Source organism: Balearica regulorum, chromosome 18 (genome assembly GCF_011004875.1).
Source record: "Balearica regulorum gibbericeps isolate bBalReg1 chromosome 18, bBalReg1.pri, whole genome shotgun sequence".
In the NCBI taxonomy this organism is placed as follows: domain Eukaryota; kingdom Metazoa; phylum Chordata; class Aves; order Gruiformes; family Gruidae; genus Balearica; species Balearica regulorum.
Window position 1 is genome coordinate 8,446,856 of NC_046201.1, and position 24,757 is coordinate 8,471,612.

General features: G+C 47.3%; 1 protein-coding gene across 9 annotated transcripts; it reads right to left on the minus strand.

Annotated features, from left to right (window-relative positions):
* Nucleotides 1-1,414: 1,414 nt before the first annotated feature.
* Nucleotides 1,415-24,757, minus strand: EXOC7 (exocyst complex component 7). Of its 9 annotated transcripts, XM_075771084.1 has the most exons (22): nt 24,524-24,733; nt 23,638-23,703; nt 22,149-22,333; nt 21,371-21,476; nt 20,613-20,835; nt 19,183-19,350; nt 18,124-18,135; nt 13,021-13,113; nt 11,973-12,041; nt 10,496-10,641; nt 9,994-10,146; nt 9,209-9,307; nt 8,533-8,595; nt 8,162-8,228; nt 5,741-5,779; nt 4,627-4,692; nt 3,787-3,907; nt 3,267-3,362; nt 2,932-2,995; nt 2,355-2,396; nt 2,040-2,173; nt 1,415-1,651 (listed from the first exon to the last, which is right to left on the minus strand). In XM_075771084.1, the coding sequence occupies exons 1-22, from the start codon at nt 24,581-24,583 to the stop codon at nt 1,549-1,551; spliced, it is 2,175 nt and encodes a 724-aa protein (XP_075627199.1). In that variant the 5' UTR covers nt 24,584-24,733; the 3' UTR covers nt 1,415-1,548. The 9 variants fall into 9 exon arrangements, with proteins under 9 accessions (XP_075627199.1, XP_075627200.1, XP_075627194.1 ...); XM_075771085.1 differs by lacking the exon at nt 18,124-18,135; XM_075771079.1 differs by lacking the exon at nt 5,741-5,779.

Here is a 24,757-nt window from a genome sequence, read left to right on the forward strand (position 1 = left end):
GCCAGGAGCTACCTGCAAAACAGCTGTTTGTGGAGGCAGCAGCCCAGGCAAGGAGCTGGGTCTGCCACAGCAGGACCTGTGTTCTCATCCAGGCTCTAACATCCAAATCCCGCGTGACATGGGGTAAGGTGGGCCACCCCTCTGCCCTTTGCCGGGGCGGGGACAGATCCTGCCCAGGATGTGCAACCCCGAGTTCCCCAGGGAAACAGTCCCCCTCATAGCTGCGACACTCACCCAGCAGAGCAGCCTCCCCTGCTAGGAAAAGGCAGGGTTGGTGGATGCACAGCAGTAGAAGGGTTAAAATGCAGCTCTCCACCTTGCTGCCATCTGTTCTCACTCCCCATTTCAGTCTGCCTTGTCTTCTCCACCTCCCCATGCTCCGCTTGCAGTGCCCCAGGCAGCGACACAAGGGCTCTTCCACTGCTGGGCTAATTAGACACCAGCATACATTCAACTCCTGTAAACACGAGCTCAGGTGAATAATGGATTTGCTCCAAATTGCAGAGTAGCAGCTATTGTGAGCATCCCCAGCTCTATGGAAACCCTGGGCTTCAAGCGTTACCACGGGCAAATACTGGAGAAGATCCTGCAATAGAGCAAGCAGCAGAAGTGAGGTGGGAGCTGGAGCTGCTTGGCCAGAGACCACAGAACAACACGCATGCTCTGAAGCTCTGAAAGGCCTCGGTGTGAAGATGACAGAGTCCAGAGCCCGCCAGCATCACTCCAAGGCACACGGGAGAGTAGCACTTGTTTCTCATGTGATGCCCATGGGGTAAATGAAGGGAACCCTGGCTGCTTGCAGGAAAGAGGTGCATCAGACAAGACAGGAGACAAAGAGAAGAAGGGATGGGAAGAAGGTCCCCTGCAGAAATTGTTATGGGAGCACTTCTATGCATGCTCTGCCTCAGGTCAATGAGGAGCAGCAACCAGTCAGGATGCCACCACCCTGTCTGCCATTGCCTCGCGCAGGACAGAGCCACGACTGGGATAGCTCACGAAACTTTGGGGTAAAACATCCCCTGCACCTAACTAGACTGCAGGCCTGCCCGGCACTACCACAGCCAGGCCCCACCATGCCACAGATCAACATCTCGCCCTACCACTGAACTGAGTAACAGTTAGAAGTAACAATGTGAAAATCCTTCAGGATCCTACAGAACTGAGATTCCCACAACCCATCAAGGAAACAGGCAGCACCATTTGGAGCTTACAGCCTCCTGCCCTTAACAGACAGACTTCACTCATAACATGGTTTTGTTTTGGTATGGTTTTGTTTTTGTTTTCCACACTCACTGTGTCTGCTGCACATCAAAGCATTAACATTTATACCTGGGTCTGAAGATACACAAATGTAAGAGCCCACACAGCAGCCTTTGCTCCAGATCCATGGAAGAAGGCAAAGAGAGCCAGGAGGTAGTGTTTCCACAGGTTTATAAATCTGATAAATACAAGTATAACACCCTGCCCACCACAATGGGGCAAGGGAGGAGGGAAGGGAGTCCCAAAGGTTGCTGAGAGAGCACTGACTTGTACTTGGCAGCTGGAGATTTATGCCGATGTGTCAAACAGCTTCTCGATCATCTCCCCCACCTGGTCGACCTGGTATTTGATGTACTTCTCAGGGTTCTTGGTGAAGGGGACATTGCTGTATCTGCAAGGGAAGACAACCCCTGGGTGACAAGTGACTGGAACACAGCAGAGACCCACTAGCTCCTGCTCTGTCACAAGTCAGCACCACTCCAGCACAGGAATCTGACAGGCTATCTTGTATCCAGGTCACTTCTTCCCTACAATTGGTCTCCTGAGTTTTACAGGAGTAGCCCAGGGTGGCTTAGAGCTTCGTGCCAGCTAGAACATCCACACTCAGCCTGACCAGCAGATGTTCGCAACTGGCAGAGTTCGGCTTCGGGATGTTTTAGTGTGCCAGGTAGGGAAGCTACGACAGGACAGTAGAAAAGTGCCTCAGCTCGGGCTACTCTAGTGCTCAAAGACCTCAGTAAACCCAAAGAAGAGAGGACAATGTTACGAGAAGTCGTCACCTGTTCAAGAAGGCACCATAGGTCTCTTTCACAATAGTTTTCTGTGCTCGGCGGATTTTGTCCCGTTGCTCCATGTCTGGGATTGCCCATGCCTTCTGGATCTTACATAGCTCCTCCAGCCCGTCATTAAAACCCTGTCCAAAGTAAAACTTGGTGAGTGTTCTGTCTGCAATCGTGTCTAGATATCGAGCCTGATATTCTTCCCCTCCACTGCTGATCACCAACAGACAGGTCTCCTCCTTGGGCAGATCTTGCATCTGACTGTCTGTCCCAATCAACTAGGGGATGTTCTTACACCATCTAACACCGCCTTACCTTAAAGCGCTCCTTTATCATCTGCCTCTCCTTATCTTTGAGCTGCAACAAGGAGGGAAAGGATTTTATTTCATTTCCAGAAATAAATTTCCAACATGAGTATCTGCCACCCAACTTAAGTAACATCCTACCTATTTGGCTTCAATTCCCTCTCCTAAAGCAGGGGGAGAGAAAGCTGCAGTGAGCAGCGCACCCTGCATTCAGCAATTGGCTTTCATCTAAAGTAGGTTTAACGAGGGTAATTTTCAGCTAGAACGGACATAAAAATAGACTTCTTTATGCTTCCCGTCCTTTCTAAAGGAAGGTCTCAGGATTTTGCAAGTCCAAAACAGAAGCATGTGGTTAGGTGGAAATACAGGAATGGAGGCAGAGATTAAAAGACCTGTATGAATCTGGGGCAGGGGAGATGAGAAGTCAGCGCTGCTCTCCACCTTGTCCCAACCACAGTATTCACTCTGCAGAGCAATACTGGCATGAGATATAAAGACGGTTTCTGGGTATTTTTTTAATATGACAAGGGAGAAGATGTTTCCAGCAATTTCTACAATTTCAAAACCATCCTTGCCCATCCTCTCACCTTCACTCCTGGTTGAAAGACGGGTAGGTTTCTCTCCAAGATATAATCCGTCACCTTCAACCAGCTGCATTTGAAATGAGAAAGGAAGGAGGCAAAGAGGACTTACTTGTGTCTCACCAGAACATTTATGTCTTTACCCATGACCCAAAGGCCACCCCAGACAATACACACCCAAAAATCTTGCCACAGTGACCCCTTCCCAAATGAGATTAACTGTCTTTGATTTTAGACAGGTTTCTGGTTTAGCTGCTCTCTCCCACTGCTCCAGAAGCACTGGCTCCTGAGGAGCTCTCAAACTGACAAAACTAAGGGAAGAGCAGAGGATGTCGCCTGACCTGCGCTGGTAGGTCTGGATCTGCTGTTCAATGAGCTCCCGGTAAGACCTCTCAGCTGTCTTCTGTGTCACGGCTACCAACTGGATCAGCTCAGACCTGAAAGAACAAAAAACCTGAAGCAGCACGTGAGCCAGCTGCTCTCAGGGCTGCTAGCAGGTTGGTAACATTTCAGGCCCCTATCAACAATTTCTTTTCTGACCTTTACAATAAAGGGGACCTTGAAATGCACTAACTGGGAGAGAGAAGCCACTCCAAGTTACTTTCCAAAGCCATGTCCTCAGTCCTCTCAAGATCAAACGTTTCTCTACAACCTAAGGCATCTCTGAAGCTTTTATCTTCCACTCATGTAATGCAATGTTTATAATAGTGCAAAGCTTCCAAAAGGGCAATTTCAAGAACAGAAGAAAGAGCAGAGATGATACAGGCCAGCAAGTAAATGCACTCAACGCAGAGCTCTGCTCCAAAATCACACCTAGAATCAGCCTGGACTTCAGGGAGATTTATCCAGATGCACACTCACTTTTCCAGAGATTTCAGAATGTAGTTGTAGTTGTTGTGCAGAAAAATGGCACTCAAAGCTGGGTCTTCATAAACCTTGGATTTACTAAGAAGGTTAAGCTGCAAGTTGCCCAGCACTTTGCCTTCAAGAGGGAAAAAAAGAGAACAAAAAGTTTTGCACACAAACTTCTCATTAGACTGCTCTGTACTGTCGCTGTGGGCCCACAGCAAAGCGAACAGCACAGCCCCAACTGTACGTGCAGATGAGAGTACAGTCACATGTACCTGACAATCCTACAAGTCTTGCACAGATCTTTCCTCAGAGAGTCACCAAGGTCTCTCTGCAAACTAGTGCCTTTGTTACAACTGGCAATACAGTTGCATACTGTGTTCAGAGTAAGTCCCAGGACCAGCACGGGTAATCAGACACAGCCTTATGATGACGCAGGCTGAGATGTTAAAGGAGCCAAAAGCCCCGATCCCCATTGCAACAGGTCAGCACAAGACAGTACCGTGAACTCATCTTACTGTTAAACACAGAACTGAGATTTTACCGAGCCCCTCTGGCAGCTAGGAGCCTCTGTGGGGTTGAAGGTGCAAAGCACTGGGTAAGGTTGTTGGAGGCAACTGCCGACAAAAGCTCTGCAGCACAACTAGCTGCTGCACCGTGCTTTGTCCTGGCTAACTGTAACAGTCTGAAACTCCCAGTTTGACCCTTTTTTCCATCCCTCCCATCAGACTCCAGCCCAAACATGGAAAGATCACAGGGAGTAAGAGACACAGCCTGTGCTCTTCACACAAGAATGAGCTAAGTGAAGGACAGCCAATGGGGCAGAAAAGGGAAGGTGTGCTGAGTACTCACAGATGTAGGTGCTCAGCAGCCGCCTGCTGAACTCTGAACTGTAGCTACTAGCTGAAGAGCTGGTCTCTGAAAAGAAAAGAGTCTTAGGCCAGTTAACATGCCGTGGGGAAGGGGGGGTATGTGTGGTCAGCCTGCCTCTATTCAAATAAGCCTCGTCCCTGTTGCTATGGAATTAGTGCAGAGCTCCTGTACAGTGAAATTAGCTCCCTGCTTCTGTGCTGATTGCCAGCAGCTTATCCAGGGTGAGAGTGGAAGAACTCTGCACCCCTCAATCCTTTTATCTGCATCAAGTGCTGAGCACCCTGGCAGAAATCTCTCCTTTCCTTGCTAGTGCTAGAGGACATCCTCTTGATCAGAAATAGAGTCATTAAACACATCCTCCCCATCCCTCCCCCATCACCTGAAAAGGGTTTGTAAGCACTAGAAATTGGCAATCAGAGAACAAACAAGCTGGAGCTGTTAACAGCAGGCACACAACAGTAATTGAAACAAGCAGAAGGGCTCTGGAAAGTTTCAGCCATCCCCATGGCTGCTGATAGGGCCTGCTCGGCTCTGCATGAGGGACTGTGCCAGCATGGCAGCCTGCCCTTACAAGCAATGACTCTGGGCTGGCACACATTCCTCTGTCTATGCATAGGAGATGGCTTTCTGCCCTCAAGGGCTTGTGGGCATGGGTCCTGTGGGACACGTGGGGTAGCTATCTCCTCCTCCTCCCACCAGAGAGTTTGGCAGCCAGGCCTAGCTCCGGTGGTCCGAGTTCATAAGCACCCCATGGGAAAGGCCTCGAGGCTCCTGTTGCTGGGAGTTGGACAATAAGGAGCCGAGCGCACATGGGATAAAGCATGATACCAGCTGGGCCAATTTGCTACCCGTGCCAAAGAGATTCAGTGCCATGAGAGTGCCTTCAGCCTGTTTCAGCTCATGTGGCATCCCTCATTGTCTGTGGGTGACGAGCCCTCCCTATTCTCTCCAGCCCACTGGCAAGAGTTACTTACCCTCCCTTTTTTCCCTTTTCAATTATGTGTTATTTACCACTCCTGGAGGATAAAGAATTAACATACATCACCAGAGTCCGAGGCAATATGAACAGGTACGTGTGGGTAAGTCTGCTTACCTCTGGGATCTAAAGGAATATTGTATGTGTCCCCAAGAACTACAAAGATTAGGCAAAGCAGAGAGAAAAGGGGAGGGAGGAGAGAGAAAAAGAAATGCAAAGTGCAAAAAGACAGGTTAGAGACCACCATCCCTTTAAGAACAAAGCAGATATTAACACAGAGCAGCCACAGACAGCTACGCAGGAGAGCAGGCAGGAGCTCCTCCAAGACCACAAATGGAGTGGAGATCACAGAGGAAAGGCAGAGTCTAACCTCCTTCCCCTGCTAGAGACACTGTTTGTATTCTCATTGCTTGTATTTAGCAAGACACCTCATTCCAAATCAGTTCAAACCCACTTTCAAGGCAAAGGAAAGCTTCCCCTCATGCCAGCAGCAGTTTACTGGTCCTTGAAATGAACTGCGCGGTCCATATAACCTTCCCAAGAACCTGAGCAAAGCCATCCCACCCTCGCTCTGCACCTTAGCATCCCTGCATGGCTATATAGGGCCCTACAGAGCCGTTCAGCGGGCAAGAACAAGGGATTGGCATCACTGCATTTAACTGATCCGCTTTGCTTTTGCTACCATTTGAGGCAAACATTGCAGAAAAAACTGCATGTATTTCCCACTGTTTGGGATCACTGTGGGAGTTATCTAACCCAACTCCAGACACCCACACCTGAGCTAGTAACTGGAAGCTGTCAGTAGAGAGGCATCCCTGGGGACAAGTCATCATCCCAAAGCAAATGCCTCTGCAGAAGCAGCTCCCCCCTTAAACTTCATTGTCAAAACCACCTCTGATCTGATGATGCTTGCTCTAGGATGATGTCAGGTCCATGGCTGGACAGGGAGCACAACTTGACCAACATTCAGTAACCAGTGTCATTCAAAATGAGAGTCGCTCTGCCCTGCGTGGGGTGCCCTGCGTTGGGCCAGGCCTAGCTTTTGGAACAAGCGACAGCTGTTACTGCACGAGAACAACACTGGCAGAGAGCAGGAAGCATCTGGCAACAGATGGTCCCTAAGGCCTGACTGCAGACAGAGAGAACAGGATTTACAATACTTGGATTGTGGGTCATCTCATGCGTGGCTCTGAGGTACTGCATGTCAGCCCAAGTTACCAGATCTATTACAATTACATTGACTTTGAGCTTTAATAATTGAACAGACTGCAAAGAGGCATTTTTCTCAAGCTGTCTTTACACAGCAGGATCCCTCTATACCTGATGGAACCAGCCACAATTAAAAAGGAAAATGGCTTGTGTGTCATGGATATGGTCACATTTTGTTATATGACCTATACAAAAAATAAAAAAGCCTACACTACCTTTTGAATCAGCTCCTATGACAGATCTCTACTGCATGATAACCTGTCAAGACTTTGAAACAACAGTGCTGACATCACCATCAAGGAAGGACATGGGAAACAGTTGGTTTCTCCAAGAAGGAGGGAGAGTCAAGGCCTGGAAAGCTCTGAGCATGCAAGTGGAGGGGGCACAAGGCAGTGACTAGAGGAGATGTGGCAAGCAGCAGAGACATTCTAGCTTGACTTAATTTAGAAGTGTCAGAATTTTCCAAGCAGGAATTGCAGATAAAAGTCTGGAGGCAGCTGTGAGCTTCCCCCTTCCCCTGCTCCTAACAGGCTCCCTAGCCCTCTCCAAACACCAGCCAGTGGCCTGTGCCTCCTCGGGTCCCTGCACCTCCTGAATCTCCAGTTCTCTACCTCTCCATCCAGCTCTATTCCAACCTACTTGAAAGCATGAGCTCTACCAAAGCCAAGGGCTCACTAGAGAGCTGGGAGCTGCTGCTCTGCACAGAACCAAGAATCACGCTCTAGCTGATATGCAGCAGCATCCTGTTACACGAGGCAGTAGCTCTCAGCTTCTGATCTATGAATTTCTTTCTGGAACTAGTCTCTTTAGCATCCTGGAGAGCAGAGCTAAATCTTGTCTCTTTGTTAGGGCATGCGGCACATGAATAGCTCAGGAGTCCCAGCTTGACCATGGCTAGGTGCTGAGGAGAATATTCTTGCTGCTACTGTTAAACTCTGACCAGAGGACGTGGCAATTCATCAACACACAGCCTAACTAAAGCTGGACCAACCGTCCTTACTCAGTAGTCACAGAGGACCAGTCCAGTGTCGGATTTGAAGTTAAATGATTAAGGCATCCTCTCTTGATACCACAGAAGACATCAGCAATCCAAAGAGTACCTGATAGGAGCAAGTGTGGAAGGCCAGCAGGGAAATACTCTGCATCCCTTGGAGTTCTCCAGATAACCAACTACGTGGTCATGGCAGATTGGAGGATGAGACAAACCACAGGGTGAAGGACAGGAGGAGAACAAGCTCACAGCACATGTTGAGATTTGGTCTTTTTAGGGAAGAGGTCCAGACAATTTGAGGAAGGAACAGCATGCCCAAACAAGCCCCATGCACGTACCTTGTGATGCCAACATGGCACCCGCCGTCTCCTGGAAATCCAACAATTGCTGTAGGAAAAGGATGGCCTGGAAGCAAGGGAGGAACGTTATGAGCAACTGACATTGTACCTCCTATGCTCTGCTATGAAGGATCACAAAGGGCCACTTGTGTCCCCACAGCTTAAAAGCCTTAGAGCTGCTGGGTTTTACCCACATAGTCACATCATGGCTTAGCAAGGGTAACTAGCTAATCTCTCCATGGAAGCCAGTTAATTGCCCTTCCAATACCAAGACAGCTTAACTTAAGAAAAGAAACTTCCCTACTGCTTTTTCAAAAAATCTCTTCAGAGGCTGTTTCTGACAAATGATGGTTCAAATCATCATCACGTACATTGCTGGTAAGTTCGTGAACTGTTCCATCTTTTGGCATGTTATATTCCTTGTCCGGATCATTCTAAGGGAAGAGAGAGACATAAGGCAAACATGTAAGGGAACTGAAGGCATCTACAATATAACTGCTGCTGCAAATGCGCTGTAGGCTTGTTTATATCCAGCCTCTCTCATCCTCAGACCTGGCTCTCACGGTGCCATCTCCTGGTGCTCAGAAACCACAACTCCTCCGCACCAGCAGCTCAGGACCACAGGGGTTTGTTCAGCATGTGACCATCTAAAGTTCAGCTGACCTACGGGGCAGTGCAGTTACCAAGCCCACCTCACACAGGGACAGTTTAACCCGAGTCCTCCCAAGGTATTCAAGTCAGCAATTTTCCTTTCTTTTTAAATAGGATTAAATTCTGAGATTGAATTGATATCTGCAGAGGCCTGGAAGCTCATACCAAATTATTTGTAGTATGCCTGCTAAGGGTCTTAGGCAGAGACCTCCTGTATTTGCAATCAGCACTCAGTGTTCAGTATTTGCAGCTTACTGTCCAAAGCGATCCAGCAAGCACATGCCTACTGACTCAGATATGATGTGATCTCATGGAAAGCAGAAAGTTAAACTGCTCAGAAAACCCCTCTTCCAAGCCTGCTGATCTTGCTAGAGAGAACACTGAGGAGAATCCTACCTTAATATTGTCTGCAAACTCTTCAAGTGCCTTCGCGCCAGTGGTCTCCATGGAAGTGATCAGCCCTGGCAGTTTGTTCTTAGTGCCTGCTGCAGTTCCCTGGAATAGTCCCATAACAGATCAGAGAAGGAAAACAAACAGTATCTGATCTTTCATCCAGCACCTACCCTCCCTTATTCCCCACCCCAGCACCTCATTCTCAACTCCCCATGTGCCAGGGGAATATTTACATCAACAATGTGTTTAATCCTGCATTCTTCCCTTCCTGGATGGATGAAGAAGTTGTGACCCTAACAGTGACCGGGATTTGCTACCTCTCATGTTTCCTCTTATGCAGTACCTGATACAGAAGCTCGGTGCATCACAGTCACCAGCCAGAAGCAGATGGAAAGGAGCCTTGCCAAACCTGGATGTCATATTTGATACCTGAAGAACTTTGTGGCACAGTCCAAGGAGGCTTTCCTCAGAGCAGCCCATGTTCCAGACATCAGTGAGCACAGTCTAAACTAAGCTCAACAGCACTAGAGATGAAACACCTCAGAGGCCACATATACAGTGGAATACTGTAGACAGTCCATCACCAGGTCATAACTTGAAGAGAACCACTGCTGAGAGATGCTGGTCCAGCATCACAGGAAGGAGCAAGCTGCATTTCTGTCACTTCTAGTCCACGCTGGAGGACAGAAGCTGCATGATTTTGTTCAAAGCCACTATGATCATCCTTTGAAAAAGTTCTCCAGACAACCCAAGCCACAGAGGATCCTCTCTGATCCCATCATGCTTACCTGCAAGACCTGGTCAAATTCTGGCTTCATCTGCTTGAGATGCTTAAGGATGGGGAAGATTGTGAGCACAGCCGAATAGTCGTGTCGGATAATGGCTTTCCGGGCAGCTGAGACAATGTTATCCCCCTCCATGATCAAGTTGTCTAATGACTCCTGCAACAAAGCCAGACAGTCAGAAGGAAGCAGCATGACTTTTGCCGCAGCACAAGGGGTTCAATGCAGGATACCCATTAAGGATGTCAGTTTAGCTGATGGGTCATTAGCGATACCCAGTGAGTGACTCTGAGCATGTCTTCCCCAAGGCCTGTGCAGGCCCCGGTTCCCTGTACAGGTCCCGGTTCCCTGCACAGGTACTGGAGGACAACCCTGGAAGCGGTGGTGCTCTTGGGCACCCACAGCAGGTGACGGAATCCACATCCTCACAACAAAGAGGAAGGGAAAAAGAAAATAGACTTTGTGTGTGTCTTTTACAAGACAAGTCAAGCAGAGAGGCTCAACTGACCTGGATGAGAGAATCAAAGGTCTTCTTCTGGTGGTGCTCCGGGACGATTTCTGTCAGGAGCTGGTATTCGCTCTGGGCCAGCTTGACAAAGGCACTAACGCAGTGAATGTACGCATCAATCTCGATGTCGAAGACGTCATCCCTCCCTGTAAGGGCAAGATGGCTTTAAGAGAGAACAAAATTCGCACTGAACTTCCAGCAGCTCTTCTCACTCCAAGGCCTTGGTTTACACAAGGAGCACAAAGTTCTTCTGGAAAAGGCAGTTCTGGCTTTGCACCCATCCTGGCATGAGAACAAGAGTGATCTTCTCACCAAACCTGCCCCCTGGGTTTGTGCATGGGAGGATACGCATACCCTGCAGGAGGCAAAGTCACCTGTGGTTCAGGAAATGGGTGCATCGGGACACCAGCTCTTTCCAGCCTCATGACAGAAGGCAAGTTTGGAGCTCTTCTGGGATACAGGCTAAATTTAATCAAGGGCTTGAACACAAAGTACTAAACTCAGGAAGGTCTGAGGTGAATTATTCAACATCTCTGCTTGTATTTTTAGAATTCTTTATCTCCATCCATCATGCAGATGAAGAACTGCCATTTTGCATCAACATTTCTGGGAAATCAAGGTTGTCCTGGAAGCCAGCCTCTTCCCACAGGCAGAAGCAGAAGATAAAAAACAGGCAGATGAACATTTAAATCCTATGAAGCAGGAATATCAGCACAGCTAGGTGAGCTATCTGCCACACAATGCTGCATACAAATGCAAATATTCAAGTCCTAGCATATAAATGTCTCTAACAAAGATCCAGCAAAGAACCTACATGGTAGGCATGAGAATTGCCTACGACACAAGGGTCCACACCAACTCGTGCCAACTGCTAGCTGGACATGTCAGCAGGACACCGACAGACTCACACCATCCTGTATTACTCAGACCCCTGTAGTAACCGCTACAGGACAGCGCGACTACACAGAGAGGCCTTTTCTAAGCTACGAGCTGCTGCTGCTTCCCTCCTCCCAGCAACATCTGCAACTTTTCATGGAGAAAGAACCAATTCTTCCCTACACTCACAGGTCCCTCAGGTTGATCTTTTAAAAGTTATGGTCAGCAAGGGACAAACGTGATGTGGTTTTACAGACCACCTATGGTGGAGAGCAATGCATGCTGCATGTGATCCCTTCCCTGCTTGCTTCACTTCAGCACCGAACAAGCCAGTAGCTACCTATGGGACAGGGCCCCTCAGCATGGTGGCCACCAGTCTTTAGTTGAACAAAGTTGGGGTTCCCTGTTTGAGGGCTTGGGGTGTGTGGGATTAGTAGGAGTGAATTCTACTGAGAAGAGCCAGAGCTTCTTAGCCAGAGAAGGCCCATGCTCCAGGACTGCCCATGTAGATGAACAGCCACTGGCTACAAAACTACTGTGAAACATGCTGAAAAGAAGGGATGTTAGCCAGCTTGTTATGAAGTGACAACACGGTACTTACCAGCAGCCGGCCCATGCTTGTCGCTCAGGGTATCGGAAAGGTGTTTAACTCGTAAATCATGCTCATGACCTAGTGAGATGTCAGCCGGCACAAACAGAAGGCGCAATTTATCCAGGGTGGTTACAGCATGGATGCTCACACTGGCTGGAAGCCGCTTCAAGCTTGGCTTATTTGATCTGGTGGACACTTATTTTTCCCTACACAGTCCCAGGAACGCTATCTGATCAAATCCCTTTGTTGGGCTATGTAGCAGTAGCAACCCTTTGAAACCTGATGAGAAGTGTGAGTTAAGTCATTTGCTGGGCCACAATAGTCCCTGGAACCTCCTGTCATAAGTTCTGAATGGATAGCAGGCACCAGAAGTCCAATTTGTACCCACAACCATTACAAATCCCAACTCAAAGCTGAACTCCTGCTCAGCACTGAGAATTTTTTCCCCCCAAATGAGTGATGTTAGTCACCATCTGGGATTTAGCAGACTAGAGAATGTAGGTGCTGAAGAGATCTACTTTGGATGCATACATAGCAGGAGGCAGAAAGGTCCTACAGATGCTTTGAAGCAAATGACCTCCCTTATCATGTACAACCTCATCAGAATATGCAAGACAACCATTTAGGTAGGTCTCCATAGAGAAGATTTACAGGCACGATGCACTGAGCTAGCTGTGGTCTGACACTTCAGCATCAGGTTTGGAAAGGTCACTAGGAAACTCAATGTCTCAAAGTCCAGGCAAAAAGAAAAAGAGAACAGAAACACCACAAGCAGATGTCATCAGAGCAGAGCTTCCATTAGCCAGGTGGCTATGGTGGGTCAACTACTTCAAAGTAACATTCCTCTCCACATGTATTCATGTTTACGGAGACTTTGACATTCAGACAGTGAATTCGGAAAAATAATTTGGCCCTCCAGCATCTCCTTGGCTCCTCAAGGATAGCTGTACTTATCCAATGCTGTTCACCAAGCACCAGGATAATGGAAGTCGCACATGGAAAAGCAAGGCTGATACACAGAGAAACTCAAGGGTAAAGTAGCTAGAGCTGTGATTACCTTCCATAGGAATGAGGTTAGAGGCCCCCTTTTTCCCATCTAGACCATGCTGAGAGTACTGTTTCAGAAGGTTCTGAGCCTTACGGATCGTGCCTGTCACCAGAGCCAGAGAGAAGAGACAAGAAGACCTAGAAAATGAGTGAAAGAAAACAAACCCAGAACACCAGCCCTCCACCAGCAAGTCACCTGGGCCCAGCAAGAGGATGCTGGGCACCAATGAGCATGCTCAGTACAGGAATGTGAACCCCAAACTCATGTCCAAGTGTGCAGATGCAATGGCATTTCCAGGCTGTTTCCCTGCTTGGGGAGGGAGGGGGAGAATTCCAGCCAAGGTTACAGAATCAGGGAGTGCTCAAATCAGTTTGGTGAGGTGGCATGGCTGGGCAAGAAAACACGATCAGAGAAGGGAAGCAACAAAGCACCCTTCTCTGCAATTAATTTATTTAAGTGGGTACTCTGCATCCAAACGTACAAGGTTTGTTGCTTTCCCTCAGCTGTGGAAGTGGGGCTTTGCAGTACAGACAATTCCTGTCTAGCAACACGTTGCCTGCTCCCCAGAGCCACAATCGCAGCCAGTCAGTTAGAGTTGCAGAAAGAGGTGCCTTTCTGAGGGGCATTTTCTGAGCATGCTCAATATAGACCCATCAGGAGCCCCACAGCCAAGACAAGGAATGATCCCTGGCATTACAGGAAGCGATAAAAGGGTGACAACCTCTGGGCTCGAGAGAGCAATTGCAGCAGCAATTCCCATCACAGGAATCATAGAATAATGGATGCTGCCCACCCATGTCTAACTCGCATTAAGTCACCCTAATCCCCCAAACATTCCTCTTCTAAGGAACTGCAAATCAATTAAAACCATGGAAAAAAAAAAATAACAGTGGGTTAAAAGATTTATACTTAACACACACAAAAACCAGACAGAACTGAACAAAAGCCAATGCTGGATATACAGCTAGAAAGCACAAAACAAAGCATTAATGTGACAACTGAAGACTAAGCACTGTTTCCACATTAAAAGGTTAGTTGTCATGCAACAAGCTACAATTATCACAAGCACACGGACACCCTCTCACAGCAGAGCTCTGCTGTTGCCTGCACAACAGGGAACAGAAAGTTTTGGGAAGGTAGAAGGAGTTTCTATAGGAGACCCAGATGAAAAAGAACTGGGCTGAGTAAGTGAAGAAGGATCTAAGAAACAAAAATGCTGCTGCCAAAATTAAGAATTGTTCTTCCGCTTTAAAGTAATAAATCCTTCAAACATGCAGAAAACCCCTACTTCCAGCAGTAACTGTGAGCCATAGTGCAGCCTGGAAATGAGTGTTGGCTGCCCAAATGCTGAGGACCACTATCCTGAGGGGAAGCCCAAGGACAGACTGCTGCAGAGCAGCATCCTGGGCTGCAGGACAGCTTCATCCCACAAAGGGATACATGACAGGGGGAAGGAAACATCAGGTCCCCCAGACAGTGCACCTCTAATGGGGGAGACCAAGGAGAGAGAAGTTCCCACTGAATTGCCAAGCTGCCTTAACCTGGTACGCTTACTAAGTAACAGAACATGGTTCCTAAAGTGTAATGTTTCACTGGCAATACTTTTCTTCTACCAGTTCAGAGTGTTCTCAACCACTCAGTAGAGGGGGAAAAAAAAAAAAAAAAAAAAAAAAGATATCCATAAACCACATTCTTCCAGCAGGAAACTTCTTCCCTCTAGACCCACACCAGGAAGGTGGGAAGCCTGACATCCTTGCTGTGCTGTTGCGTTTGCTCCTAGCTTCTGCCATATGATCAAACGAGAGGGCTATGACATTTCTTCCAAGCTTCCCAATGCTCTTCACACCCGACACTTCCACTTTATTCTTAGCTACTTTCAGAAACCTCAAGAGCTTGGGCACAACGTCAAGTTCCTCTGAGCAGGCAGGGCTGTAGCAAGCTCGGGAGATAAGCACTAAGCTCTTTCCTACTGCTGTTACCATGGCCTAGCTGATGCAGAGCAGCTCAACCCAGGTACTATTCTACCAGTTCTTTCATCTTTCCCACTTTCAAGCATCGGGGAGGGGGGGAGAAGAATTAAAAAAAAGAGGGTAAATTGGTGTGAAAGCCAAGCAGACAGTACAACTGCTGCTGTTGTCAATAGGATCTCACTTCACAGGTATGCAGTGCATGTCTCCACAGCCCATCCCTGACAGTTTCTTCTCCGATGAGAGCTGAAACGATTCTGCTGCATTTTATTTGCATAAGCACAATTACCTGTGTTTACACTGACACACACAGTGTTCAGTGTTCATGGGCATCACTTCAGTGCTGCTGTATCCCTCTTACTTAGCATTGTAATTAGGCTTTAATGGATTCTAGTGGAAGCCAAATGCTTTTGTTCCATGATTGTTTTCCCCTATTAGGCAGCTCACAAACCAAATGGGATGGTGTTTCAGCTACTAATGAAAACATCGCATTCAGGCTAGGCAGTGATCAATATGGGAAGCAGGAACAGACTCTTTATTCTGCCACACAAAGACTCCACAGCCTGCCTTCAGGTAGCACCTCACTGCTAGGTAAACTGCACCATTAAGTAAACTGGAAAAGGGCTCCCCTATAGCTTGAAGAGAGACCAAAAAAAGCCCAAAGGTCAAAAAACATTTGAAACTTTCGCTCCTGTGGCCCAATTGTTAAATAAAGTGGGTTTTGGCTATATGTAAGTACAGTTTTCCAATTTTATATTGTTCTCCTGTTTCTCTCTTCCATTAGGCAGTTTCCTAACCAAGCAGAACGGCAACGCATCCTCTTTTCTTAAGTGCCAGCAGGAGTCTACAAACCTGGCTAAAGCCCTCTGGCTTTTGCTTGTAGGCAGCCAGGCTGGGTGCTCCAGCATTTTCTGGCCCTATCCTTCCCTGGCAATGCAGAGCTTCTGAGCCACCTGCTGCTCTCAAGCCAACAGAAGAGCACTGGGTCTACAGGCATCACAAAGAAGCAATCACCTTTATATTTTACGTGCATTTCTTTGCAGCAGGATGATTTGGGAATCTGAATACATTTGCCCTCTGAGAGACTGCTGACATTTCAAACAGCAAACTACTAAAAAAAACCCCACAGATTGCTTCATCAGTTCAACTTGACTTGGCAAGTTTCAGTTAAGGGAAGACACTCTATTTAGAAGCGTCTCCACCAGTCGGATTTTCAACTGCATGCTGTAACAACAGAAGACGGTACAGGGTACACCAAAAAATAAAACAGTAACAGAGATGAAGACCATCTGAAACAATACATGAATATGCAGTATGTTCTCCAAAATCCAATGTAGTATTGGGAAAAAGCAGGTGTGTCTGCCTTTTTTTTTTTTTTTACCCCATCCCTAATACCTCACCTTCACTTTAGCTGTAGGCTCTCTTGTGCTTTGCTTTGTGGGTAAACAGGTTATAGCACATCAGATTTAGTTTGTTATTTATCCCTTGCAACAGGTTAAAGTGTGCTTGGGGTGTGCACTGGGATATTCTTCCTTAAGGACTAAGGAAATCAACTAATTTGTTGGAACAATATGAAAACCCCTTGTCTGAAACACAGTTTGGTGGGACTTGACTTTACTTACTGAAGCAATAGTACAGGAATAAAAATTCTTTGTCCATAACTGAACAAAGGTTAAAATCAGGGGAATCAAACACCATCAGATGAACATCGCTATGAAGAGGGTCACTGTGCCAGTGTGGAGACGGTGCTAGACCTCCACCTCATGAGCTGTCCTTGAAAGGTGATAGAACTGCAGAAAAAACAGTGAATCTCCACTAAAATACTATTTTTCCCCTACTTAATTTCACTTTAGTACAATTTAGTAGCCATTAAAGACGGCTAGTGCATGAGGTTTAACCATCCCTGTCCTTCAAGAGCTCCAGTCTGGTTCTCTATCCTTGTTCACAGAAGATTGGAGACAAATTAGCCACTATTTTTCCTTGAGATTAACAATAGCCCAATTGATCATTTGAAATGCTCTTTCCTTCATACACTGTCAGCTCTGTAGCTGCGTTCAGACTGTGCTCTGTGTCTTCTACCTGGCCCATCTCATAAATGCCAATTAAACTGGGCAAAAAGAGGCAAAAAACTCGGCAAATCTACAGCTGAGACATTCATCATGGCAAGTAATTTTGGATGCCCAAATGCATCGAATTTGTAGGAGTCATGTTTGTAGGGATCAAATGCTTGTGCTCTTAAATGTCCGGGCTCCTTTCTGTACTCTCTAAGTGAGCATCCAAGATCTGAGACTCATTAAAAAAGTCCTAGTGATTTTTTTAAATCTACCTAGGGAAAAAAAGAAGTCTCCTCCATCTCTGACTATTTACCTAGAGCATAGGGTAGGTGTTACCATTTGCCAGGCTGCTCAGAAACATTTGCTGACCAGGTTGACTTCCTGGCAATCAAAACTCAGGGATCTTTTCAGTATTAGGTGGTAACTGAGCACCATGGGCCAAATCTGAAGCATCCACAACTCGAGTTCCTCATGGTTCCACTACAGATCCCCATCTGGCATCTTTGCAGTAGAGAGCTACTGAACCACACAAAAATACTTTTTACCCATTATAATCATGCTGTTGGGCAGGAGCCACTGTTCAGGAGCTGAACACAAATGACAGCCATCACGCTTAAGAGCAATTTTAAACAGTTTTTTCTGCCATCTGCAGCATAGCTAGTTCTCCTTTGCAGGAGGATATTGTCCTCTACAGGTCTCCCAACACTGGGGGCAAATTCTTCTGCAAATAACTACCTGCCAAACTCCAGAGGAAAAGTCAGGTGTGAGGTGAGACATTTCCTTGTCACGTGGTTCTCTGCTGACGGGAAAATCCACTGAAGTGCACAGGCTGACTGCATTCACCAACTGCAACTCACGTATCAGCTCTCAGGAACAGCTCCAGGGCACAGCAGCAATGGCACAGATTGATTTGAAGAGACCAGAGGGGTGATCTCTGGATGTCACAGCCTTCCCCAGGCAGCCCTCCCCCTCCAAATATCCCAGGCACACCCTCTGCTTTAGCAAGAAGAGGCCCTGCAAAGCCTCTCCACACACAGAAGTGAAGAGAGCGAGCACCAGGGCCAGCACACACACACATAGACGCACATTACCTGGGATGAGGACTGCATTCACATCAGGATTATAAAAATAAACACAACACAATTAAAATGGGTATTTCGTTTCTTCCCTTTGCCCATCCCATCCATTCCCAGTCCCTACCCACATTTCTTACTATTTTCCTGAACCCAGCAAGAGTATTTGGGCAACACAAGAAAAAAAATACTGGGCTAGGAGAGTATTTGCCAGGAAAACCCACAGAAAAATGAACTTTTTTGACTTTCATTATTCTTACAGAGGAGACAACAAAGTGCTGTGACACAGAGAGGGACAACATCACTGTGCTGCTGTGGGAGGTACATGCTAGCTTTTGCTGGCCCTCCTTCTGGCTGTTCTCCCACTAGATGGCACATTTCAGAGACAGGAACTCCAACTCTGTGCTCCGCTACACCTGAGCGACTGGCCTCACCAGCTACAGAAAATGCAGCACAACTCCATTATGAGGAGAGGTGGAACATTTGTAGCTCTTCCAGAGACAGGCTGATGCAAAAGCTTTAACAGCCCTTCCAAAATTCAGACAACTCTGGATCTCATTCTGTAGGCACCTATCTAGTCACCATCTCAACTCCTGACAAGTCCTTGGTTTCTGAGCACAATAATAATTTATTCATAACTAATGATGAAAGTGATGTGTTTTATCAGATGAGTTTTCTGTTTTGATGTGGCACAGGCTATATTCCATATTCCAAGGCTGAGAACAGTGGTTCTCAGATCATATTCTTTTATAGCCTTCTCAGGTCTCTTTTTACTTATCTCCTTTGTTAAGGCAATGGTCTATTCTCTCCCTGTATACAGGACCCCTCTCCTCCCTTTACATCACCCAGAGAACAGACCTGATGACTTGACAAACGGAAGCAGAAAAAGTCTGTAATCTCAATGCTGAATCCAGGGCAGAGAAAAGCTGCTTATCTCTGAAATCCCCCCCCTGCTCCTGCCCTAAAAGCACATTTTGGACACAGAGGCTACCTCAGCAGTGAGAAGGCCTGCACACACATGTTCAATACCCAGGCAAGAGAATACACAGTATGGTGACTCCTGCTTCAGGGACTCACCCGGTCTCTTGATTGGCTTTTTGGTGGGGGTGTCCTTCCTTTTGTTCTGAATGGCAGGGGAATACGGCACCCCTGTGGAAGAGCTGTTCTTACGGAAATGGTCTTTCAGCCCCTTGATGGAGCGGTCGAGCTGGACAGATCGGATTTGGAAGTAAACAGTCATGAAATCTACGGAGACAAGGTAGAAACAAGATTATAAGAAAACAGGGAACACTATACAGTAAAACAAACCTTTCCTGGAACACCCTGTGCCCCTAAGGGGATTTAATAGCATTTATGTAGGACGCCAAGTGTTTTTCCCTCCCAGGGCCTCTCCTATTTTTTCAAAAACTTCTCCTTCTTCCTCCCCCTGCAGTATTCATTCCAGCCCTCCCACCACACACAACATTAAGTCTGTGCACCACTACCAAGAGCACATCAGTTGTGGAACTGATGGGAGACGTTTGTGCAAGACATTGTCAATGCAACTGCTCAGTTTCTAGCATGAGAGACTTCATACACTTCTCAGGATCCAGGGCACTCAGGACCTAAATGAGGTATTCATCATTTGAAAGCAGAATACAAACTGACTAACAAAATATGCTATACATGCTTGAGTTGCCTTTGCTCATGGGAAAAATTCTTAAGAAGCTTTTAAAGTTGTTCGTCATACTTGATAAGCACAGTAATCCCCACTCAGAAGTAAATCATTGAGGTGGGAGTGATTCTAGTAGCTGTATGTATGTGAAAGCACAAGTTTCCTGTAACAAGTCCACAAAGTCATGAATTCAATCCAATTTTGATGCTACAGAACAGGAAAGAAGAGACATGCGCTGACTGAAGAAAGTCTTCTGTGCTGCTTTCCCCCTGCCCTTGGTCACATTTAATGGAAAAACTTCTGTTCATAAATAGCTCCCAAATGGGAATAAGTGACCAGTGTCTTGCACATTTATAATACCTGAGCACTAGACAGTTGCAGCTCCATCAGAAGGCACTACAGATGCAAGTTAAATGGATTTCTGCTATAGGACAGACTATCTATTAAGATAATTTGTGCTTTATTTACACAGCTTTTGCTCTCATCATATCCACCAGCAGATCATTCTGTTCAACTGACAAACCACACTTCAGTCTCACTACAAACACTGTAAAAAAAAAAAAAAAAAAAAAAAGCAGGATCTTAAGAAGGTGATTGAAAGGAGACTGAACTACTCACCTAAAAGGTGTCACTAAGGCAGTCACTAGTTTTGCTAGCACTGCATGGTTTATTAGCCACAGCAGTACCTGAGCAGAGGCTTCACAGCTGAAGGTGTGCGATCTACAAACCAAGCCGTGCAGTGCTACGCACAACCCTCAACACTCTACTTTTGCTCTCAACCATGTGTGGTAAGCAGCTGGAGGGCACTGGTCTGATATAGAACTACAAGGGAACAACATGCAGCACTGCCAACCTTGATTCCTGCCGTTTTCCACCAGCCAACCAGAAATGCGGATGATATCATGCAGGACGCTCTCCGGGAGGTGCTCCAGAGGCATCTCCTCCTGCGTCTCCATTTCATCGTCCCCGCTGATCAGGTCCAGGATGAGGATGGGTGGGACTGGCTTGGTGTGTCGTGTCATCAAGCTGCGGAACTCCGATTCCAGGGACTCCTTGCCCCTCTCGAAGAGGGATTTCTGGCACAAAACAGCAGAAGGACAGAAGCAGCACAGGGCTTCTGTAATCAGCGACTCACGAGTATTTCTGCATAAGAACAATCTTTCTGCAGCGTTTCTAACCACTGTCAAGTACCACGTGCTTCAAAGTCCAACAATGCCTGTAACTAAGAGACTTTTAAAGTGAATTAAATAAAAAAATGCTTGGTAGTTGCTCAGTTTTCAAGTGGGATTTAAACAGATCTCCCATTCTACTCAAGCAGTTGAAGGACTGACAAGAGCTACTCAGGAGGAGGTTCAGTCAACTCCACCGCATGTGCAAGAGATGCTTTCAGAAGTCCTACCTAGGCAATGCATAAAGAGAGCAAAGCACCACAAGCAGAAATGCTGCTGAATGCAGACTTAAACAGAAAACAGAACAATCATTTCTTCAGCTGTGCCCAAACACCTTCTTCACCACACAGCAAGCCCATCAGCCTCTCACAGCAAGAGGGCAAGTGGCATGGCTATGTCTGTCCCTCTCTCACCCGTGCCAGGTTCCAGACCCACGACCTACCACACGGTTCAGCTCTGGGCTGTCCGGATTGTTGTCCTGGAAGTATTCCACTGCCTTCTGGATTTTGTCCATGCAATTCAAGTATTCCTCTAGCCTCCCAGTGGGGCTGAAAATAAAACCAAAAATAAAAAGCAATGCCCCAAGAAGCAAAGAAAGCACTAGACCAAACTCAGGATAAAAATAACAAGGAAAATTTCAATTCCCTTTTCTTCAACTAGAAGATCATGGGATTCCCTTTTGCCTCCACTCAACACCACAGCAGAACACCCAATCCATGCAACAAGTGCAGAAGCACTGGTGATTGAGCAGCATGCAACTCTCAGTCTTGCCTTCCTCTCCCAGTCAGGCCCTGATGAAAAGGTAGAGGAAGCTGCACGTCACACCCCAGAGAAGGGCCATCACAACACCCTCCCTCAGACTGAAAGCAGGCTCCAGAACAGTTGTGACTCATCCTGGATGCAGCGACCACATTGACGGGGCAGGAAGAATGTTTGGGAAAAAGGCAGAGGAAAGAAGAGAAGCCACCAATGCTCATGAGCTTCATATGGCAGCATGTGTGCAAAACCTAGAAGAGACATCAGTGCCGAGTTTGAGCAGACTTTGCCCTCTGGGGATTGCTAAAGATCAAGTCAGGAAGCTTTCTGGTGGACTGGTGGTGGGAAAGAGCGTGGGAAGGGTACAAGGAACATTACAATGAGTGTGTGGAGTCAGCTCCTACCTCTGTCCAAAAAGACCCATAGGAGAAAGCTCCCCAGCAAGCTCTAGCTGCTCAACTCACCCTTCCTTTATGATCTTCTCTGTGTCCTTAGCCACATGGTAGTAACTGATGACGTGATCCAAGCAGGACAGGGTCTTCTCCACGTTCTCCTGCAAGCGCTGCAGGTTCTCTGTTTGTTTATGGACAGGGATGATCGAGTTCTCCAGCTTCATCAAGCGACTTTCAAAGGAGGAGAGGATAGAAACCTACACACCAAGAGAGAAAGAGAGACCTGAGGACATCCTCCCAGATGGATCCATACAGTAGGACAGTAGTTAGAGCAGGGCAATCAGGGAATTCAGGTCCCAGCTTCTCTTTTTGGGCTCTGCTACTGATTTGCCATGGGTCCTTAGGCACACTGCTTAATACCTCTACATCCCAATTTCTATTAGAAATTACAAAACAATCACCTGTCATACAGAGATCGGCCAGTCTTGAATTAAATGTCTGTAAAGCGTGAAAATAATGCACAGATTGGTAGGGGTTGGAAGGGACCTCCAGAGATCATCTAATCCAACCCCCCTGCTACAGCAGGATCACTTAGAGCATGTTGCGTAGGATTGCATCCAGGTGGGTTTTGAATATCTCCAGAGAAGGAGACTCCATAATCTCTCTGAGCCAGCCTGTTCCAGTGCTCAGTCACCCTCAAAGTGAAGAAGTTCTTCCTCATGTGCAGATGGAATTTCCTGTGTTCCAAGACAGTACTAAGGAGGAGCAAAATTTTATTTGACAGTAGGAAACAAACCCACAGAAAATGCCTGGAGGTGCCCTAGGTAAAAGAGCAACAAAGGCATAAACCAGCAGCCGCTTTGCTCCATCCCACTAAGACCCAAACATGAGATGCACAACATGAAGGTACAGGACCAGTATAGCGTGAAGCCTCTTTTCCACCATGTTTTTTAAAAAGGGACTGCAATAATGCTTCTGAAAGGTGGAAAACCTTAGTAAGCTCCTGAAGGGTGCCTTAATGTCATCTTTTCTAGACCAAAATGCAGTTGTTTCAAAATTCACTCCCATGTTATGTTTTCCACACTTCTCTGGTGGTGTCTCTACGACTTTCTTAAAGCACTGAGCCCAAAACTGGACACAGTATACTAGCTGCGGGTTTACAAGCAATTAGAGCACAATAATTACTATCTACCTCTTAAACAGAACACTCTCAAACTCCAAGCGAGACCTGACTTTATGAAGCAACAACACAATGCTGTTGCACAAACTAGTCTGGGGTCTATTAATACCTCTTCCCAAGAGAGAGATGGGGCAGACTGTAAAGAGACCAGGCCACCAGCTCATCTGAGCCCTCATCTCCCCGGGAAAAAAGCTTAGGCTTGAAACATTCATCAGTTTTCCACTTTGCCCAGCCACTGAAATGTACAACAGAGATGCAGAGCAAGTGGTTTATTACTCTGCAGTCCTCAGATGGGCACAATGACAGCCTCGAAAACAGATACTCCTAAGAAAAAGTAAACCCAGGCCCAACATTAGGACTGAACTTCAAGGACCTCCTTACCATGTTCTTTGTAAGCTGGTCACTCTTCTCAAGACTCTCTTTGATAAAGGACAGAGTTTCTTCTTCCTGTCAGTAGGATGAAAAAATAGTCTTTGATTCCAAACACTACACATTTAAGTGACTAAACATTACATGTAGCTTTTTACAAGTCCTGGTAAACACTGCAGCAAACCATGTTCGGTCTGATGCTGAGGCCACACTTTAATATGCCACCTCTTAATAAAAATCAGGGCAACTGACCCAAGGCAAGAGACAAATAACATAAGGAGTGAGGTTTCTATGGATTACTTGTTTCCCTCCAATACCCCGAGCCCACAAGCCTTAGTACGCTAAAGTCACAGCACAATATAAAATTAACACCTTTACCACAGAGGCACACTGACTCTGACCACACATTTCCCTGCCACAGCACAACACAGGTGCTGCACAGGCACCAGCCAAATCTCACACACAGCTGTGAACTCAAGGAGCCAACACAAAGCAACCACCAAGGGCTGTTTTCAAGCAACCAAAGCCCCAAAATAGGGGGACAAATAGCAGCCTGCAATGGCTGGCCTCACAGCCTGGATCTGAGGACCTGAAAGAAGAGCCCCCAGAAGCTACCAGGCCATAAGAGGGTGACCCCAGGCCCGAAGTGGGGGGCAGAGATACGCCTGGACCCTGAACACCAAGGCCCCAGGCCCTGAAGCAGACCTGGGGATGCTGCCAGGCCCGGAGCAGGGGGACCAGGCCCTTAGGGGGTCCCGGGACGCTCCCAGGCCCGGTGGGGACCTCCAGGCCAGCTCCCAGCCCTGTCTCCTAGGCAACGCGCTGGGGCTGCGGGCCCGGGCCCGGGCCCAGGCCCCGGGCAGATCCCGCAGCAGATCTCTAGCTAGCCCAGCCCCACCTGCTTGAGTTTGTCCTCGATCTCCCTCCTACGGGCCGACACCTCCTCGGTGGGGATCATCCTGCCGCGGGGCGCCGGGGCCGCGCTCCGCCGTTCACTCCCGCTGCAGACACCCTCTTCCACCCCCTGTCACTGCCGCGGCGCCATCTTGGGAGCGGCAAACCACACTGAGCATGCGCAGCAAAGCCAACCGCCATCTAGAGAGTGGCCGCCACTCAAATAAGGGCCGGAAAG